General features: G+C 55.7%; 1 protein-coding gene across 1 annotated transcript in view; it reads left to right on the top strand.

Annotated features, from left to right (window-relative positions):
- RPS4X (ribosomal protein S4, X-linked) overlaps window positions 1–3,782 on the top strand; it is a 7,144-nt gene extending 3,362 nt beyond the window's left edge. Inside the window, exons 2-6 of the mRNA XM_010003454.1 lie at window positions 390–597; window positions 1,055–1,152; window positions 2,211–2,382; window positions 2,979–3,136; window positions 3,628–3,782. Coding sequence (XP_010001756.1) covers window positions 390–597; window positions 1,055–1,152; window positions 2,211–2,382; window positions 2,979–3,136; window positions 3,628–3,729 — 738 coding nt within the window. The 3' untranslated portion in view covers window positions 3,730–3,782. The remainder of the gene's footprint in view (window positions 1–389; window positions 598–1,054; window positions 1,153–2,210; window positions 2,383–2,978; window positions 3,137–3,627) is intronic.
- The last annotated feature ends 1,693 nt before the right edge of the window (window positions 3,783–5,475 follow it).

Here is a 5,475-nt window from a genome sequence, read left to right as displayed (position 1 = left end):
GGTGCGCTGCGCGGGGGCGGCGGCGAGTTGGGGCAGCGGGACAGTGCAGGGCAGAACGGGTGCCCGCTGTTAGGGGCTCTGTGAGCAACTTTCCTCTTTCCTCCTGTTTGCAAGGGTTGTGGCAGCGGTGTAGTTGGCTGCTCTCTTTTAACCTGGTGGGTATGTTTTTCCTTCCCTGGGGTGGATTAGTAGATGGTTGTATTGTGATGGGGGCAGTGTTTTCTGAGACTTAGGGAAAAGATGCTGTGAATGTCTAGAAAAGACACTAGCACCCTGTCACTGCCTGCTTAGCAGTTTGACTCCACGCAGCTGTCCTTGGGTGCTGCTGTGAGAGCAGTTGAGGCCATAGCAAGTCCTGGGCGACAGCCAGTGCTGCTGTTGTGCTTGAGTACCCAGCAGGACGCTTCTGTTTGCAGGCACCCCGTCCATCTACAGGCCCTCACAAGCTGAGGGAGTGTCTTCCACTCATCATCTTCCTGCGGAACAGGCTGAAGTATGCCCTGACAGGAGATGAGGTCAAGAAGATCTGCATGCAGAGGTTCATCAAGATAGATGGCAAAGTCCGTACAGACATCACCTACCCTGCAGGCTTCATGGGTGAGCTGAGGAGGGCTGGGGGACGTACTTCAGGCAGTTCTGCTGCCCTGAATGGGGATGTTTGGTGAGGCTGGCAAAATTTGGGGGAAAACGTGCTTTCCCTGTGGAGTTGAAGAAAAGGTAAGTATAAGCAATTGTTATTTAGGTTGAAGCTGTGCACTGCAATGAATAAGCCAGAGATCAGTAACCTATAACTGCCTGCTCACATATGCATAAGTTGCTGCTCACATATGCATAAGTTGCTGTTCACATTTCAGCCTTTGGCAGTTCTTACTAATTTGCACTGTATCACAGTAAAAGATGTGAGCCTGTCATCAGGAGGAGATCCCAGCCTCATGCCACACCTGAAGCATTGTTCAGCAATCCCTACTGCTTTTCAAACGTGACCTTCATGCTGAGTTACCCTGCTAGGTGTAGCTGGTAACAGCTGCTGTTTTGTTTCCCTCTCTGGACTTAGATGTCATCAGCATTGAGAAGACATGCGAGCATTTCCGCCTGGTGTACGACACCAAGGGCCGCTTTGCTGTTCACCGCATCACACCTGAGGAGGCCAAGGTGAGGGGCTGCAGCATAAACGTGGGTCCAGCTGGCTTTGGTCAGGGCTGTGGCTCCTTGGCTGCTCATGAACGGGAGCTGTTGGCTCTCTTAACCTGAGAGCTGAGTCCATGCCACCCTTGAGAAGATCAGAGTTGTAAGGGTTGGAATATGAAGTCTTTGGTGGTTGGAAGTCTTCTGATGGCATGAGAGCAAGTCCCAGATGATTGCAGGTGCATTGTCTGATGCTTTCAACAACTGCTATTGGCTTGGGTTGGGTTACCTTCTGAGGAAGTTTTGGGGCGGGTGTGGCTCTGCTGTGGCGTGTGTCATAGCATAGGGCTCTGCAAGCCAGCAGTGATCAGAGACACGGTTCTGCCTGTGGTACTGAAACCTTGATCTTGGCTCTTCTATGGAAGTGTTTACAAAACTGCCCTCTGGCCCTGGATGTCAGGGAGTGGCTCCTGGATGTATTTCCTTAACCCAGGCATGTCTGTGTGTTCAAGCTGTGAGTCTGCGCCCCCTTTGCTGTCCCTGAAGGGCAGGCTGTGCAGTGGTGCTGAGGGAGAGCCAGCTGCACTCTGGGCCTGTCTGCCTGCCCATGATGTGCCTTTACCTCTGGCTACCACTGTGCTGACCCATGAGTCCCAAAGTGGCTGTGAAGGAGTTGGGGGTGGAAGGCAGAAGGGAAGCCTGGGTGCCCTGGAGGAGGAAGACAGATAACTCTTGGGTCCTGGAGAAATGCAGCCTCTGCCTTGTTCTGTGTAACCACAGGCTTCAGGGCAAAATGAGGAACTGGCCCTAGCATAGGCATTCTGGAAAAAATGCAGCCAGTGCTTTTGGGGTTGAAGCCCAGGGTGGGCAGGAGTTTTGCAGCAGGGCTGTGGCATAGCTGGGTGGCAGCCTGAGGAGAGGCATGGCCAGGGCTAGGAGCTGGGCGAGTCGCTGACTGGGCTCCTGTTTTGAGCCCTGGAGCATCTGTATATTGTGGTCTGAGGCTGCTGTGGCTGGGACAGGAGTCCCCATGTCCATGGTGTCGCGCACTGCCTCACCTGAGCAGCACTGTGTTTTGTTTGCAGTACAAGCTGTGCAAGGTGAGGAAGATCTTTGTGGGCACCAAAGGAATCCCTCATCTGGTCACCCACGATGCCCGCACCATCCGCTATCCAGACCCCCTTATCAAGGTGAATGATACGGTCCAAATTGACCTGGAGACAGGCAAGATCACAGATTTCATCAAGTTTGACACAGGTAAGCCTTGTGTCCCATGTAGAACACTAATTTTCCCCACCCTAGAGAGCAGCGGGGAAGTTAATTACAAGAGGCTTGGGAAAGGGGTTGTTGCCCTGGGACATCTACCTGGACCTGGAGCAGGGGTTCCTCCCATATGCCAGCAATGGGAGACGTTTGGTGTAGGGACTTGGGGTGATTCCAAGAGCAAGCATGCACCAGGGGGAAGCAGTGAGCTGGTGGACAGGTTGCTTGAGCCTGGCTCTCTTGAAGCTGTGAGCAGAATTCTCTGGACAGCAGTCAGGAGATTGCTGGCTCTTTTCTGTAGCAGAAGGTTTCAGTTGCAGAATCACAAGCAGTGTCAGGACAAATAGTACTGGAGTGCCTCCTTGGTGCTGACATGAGCAATATGGTAGGGCCTTAGGGCCAGAGAGCTGTTGGGCTTCTCAGGGTGTGCCAGGGTTCCTGTGGGACATGTCACCAGGTGCTGCTCTGTGGGTCACTGCGGCTGTGTCCCTGCCTGTCTTCAGTGGTGCTCTTCAGAAAGCCCTAGCAGAAGGGCTTCACTATGGCACCTGGTGCTTAACTCTTGTCACATCCATCTTCCTTCACCCCAGGTAATCTCTGTATGGTGACTGGCGGTGCCAACTTGGGTCGTATTGGGGTGATCACCAACCGGGAGAGACACCCCGGGTCGTTCGACGTGGTTCATGTGAAGGACGCCAATGGCAATAGCTTTGCCACCAGGCTCTCCAACATCTTTGTTATTGGCAAAGTAAGCCTGTGCAGACACAAGGCGGGTGGGCTCTCCTGCCCACTCTGGGAAGGGGAAGCATGTGTAAATTTAGGAATGGGGGGGATGTTTTGAAGAAGCGACCCTTTGTGGTTTTTAAATCTGAGAGCCTGGAGCTGAGCAGTGCTCAGATCTTGAGGGGGCCTGGGCAGCTGCTCTGACTGAAGAGTGCCCTCCCTGCCCAATGCCTGTGCTGTCTTGCCATCCCTGATGGGCTGTCTCGTCTGGATTGGTTAAAGGCGCAGTGTTCTGGGTTTTGGCTGAAGTGCTTTCTTCTTGGGTGTGACTGAAGGAAGTAGATGTTGGCCTGTACAGCTTTGACACCTTCCTGAGGGGCTTCTACTAGGCCAGTTCCATGGCCATGTGTACATGACCCAGCAGGAGCTGGCTTCTGATGCTTTTTCCCTCTGAGGGAGAGCTCTGCACCTGTTGGGGATCCATGATGTGAGGTGGCTTCTTCTCCCTTGCTGCAGGGCAACAAGCCGTGGATCTCCCTGCCCCGTGGAAAGGGCATCCGCCTGACCATTGCTGAGGAGAGGGACAAGAGACTGGCGGCCAAGCAGAGCAGCGGGTGAACGCCAGCTCAGGCCACCGCGGTCCTGTCTGTTAATTAAACCGTTTTACCAAATGGCTTGTGTGACTGGCTGGGGAGCATCCTCAGGCTGGGGGGAGCTGGGCCAAACCAGGGTGAAGCTGCGCTGCTCTCCAGAAGGCCTGCAGATCTGGAGAGACTCCTGGCAGTCTGAGCAGCTGCCAGAGCAATCTTCCTCAAAGGCAAGGAGTGGTGGCTCTCCATCCAGGGGAGCTGGGGTCCTGAGGCGCTGCAGGTGTTTCTGCTGCTATCACATTTGTGCTTTGTGCCAGGTCCTATTGTTCGGTTGCCCGGGTCCCTGGATTGCAGCCACAGCCTTGCCCAGGATCTCCCTACGATGCACTGGGCTGTGAGCAGCAGGGCTGTGGCATGTGCTGCTGTCTGGGGCAGTTGCCTGGCCCTGCTGTGGTCACCTCGAGGAAGATGGGAGAAGCTGGTGCTTTCGCCTCTGCTTGTGCTGCAGGAGTGAGAGGTACAGTGCCCATCTTCCTCAGGAGCTCCAGCCAGGGCAGAAGCTGCTGGCACAGCATCTATGAGCCCCACCAGGTGTCCACTCTCCTTCACTGGGGAACCCAGGCATCTGGGTCTCCTCAAAACAGCCCCCTATACTCAAGATGGATCAAGAGGTTCATGGGTCACCCCATCCCAACAACCCTGCATATGTGCCCCTGCCCCCGAGATTATTTTAGGGTGCCCATGCCATCAGGATGTCTTTCTGGACTCACCTTAGGACCCTAAATACCTCTTGTCTGTGTCTATCCCATTCCCACCACTCTTGAGGACCACATATCCCTTTGGGCTCCTCTCAGCACTCGGAATTCCCCCACTAGACCCCAAATTCCCCAAGTGGATGCCCTCCAGGGCCCCAAATCCCCCCCTAGGACTTCCTCTAGGACCCCAAATCCCGCCAGAGGGATCTCCAGATCTCCACGTGCCCCCAGGATGCTGTTAGCAGGCATTGTCTCTCCCAGAGCAATGACCGGCTGTGGGCGGGAGCTGCTGCGGCTGCAGGTGGAGGAGCAGAGGAAGGTAAAGCACAAGAACTCGCCTTTTTCTTGTTCCCCCTTCTTTGCAGGGCCCCTCGTCCCTGTTCCGGATTTCTCTACCTCTCCGACCTTTTCCTTGTGCCCGTTCTCTCTCGCTGCTCCTCACTCTTCTCCCTTAGATTTCCAGTCCTCCGGGCTGCTGCCCGGGAGCGGGCTGTGCCCACGCGGGGAGCCCGGTGCGTGGGGGAACCCGGTATTTCTGCTTGGTTTGCCTTTATTTTTTTTTTCTTCATTGGAGTGTGGATGGCATGTTGTCCTGTGGCTCCGTCCCCCTTCTGTTCTGTGCAGCCTTCAGGCTGGGACACTTAAGTAGGAAAGTTTGTCTTTCCCAAAAAAGCACGAATGGTCTGTAGCACTGAGGTCGTCCGGGGTCCCATCAGAATTAACTCCGGACTGCGGGGACTGGCGCTGCTGCTGCTGCGGGTCTGTCCGTCCCGGGAACAGCAATCAGTCCGGCGCAGTCATCGGCCCCAGGCTCCTCCGGGGATCCCGGGATCATTGGTCCCCGGGAACATCGGCCGATCCCAGGATCATCGGTAGATCACAGGCTGCTCCCGCCCGGGAAAGGAGCTAAACGGGGAACACGCGGTTGGAACGGAGAGAGAAACGGGCAGAGAGCACCAGGGGCGGCAGCGGGGCCGGGCCGGGCGGGGCCGCCCGCGCCCTCACGCGAGGCCTCGCGC

The sequence above is a fragment of the Chaetura pelagica genome, unplaced genomic scaffold (assembly GCF_000747805.2).
Source record: "Chaetura pelagica isolate M959 unplaced genomic scaffold, ChaPel_1.0 scaffold938, whole genome shotgun sequence".
Taxonomy (NCBI): Eukaryota; Metazoa; Chordata; class Aves; order Apodiformes; family Apodidae; genus Chaetura; species Chaetura pelagica.
This window is presented reverse-complemented; position numbering and strand designations above follow the sequence as displayed.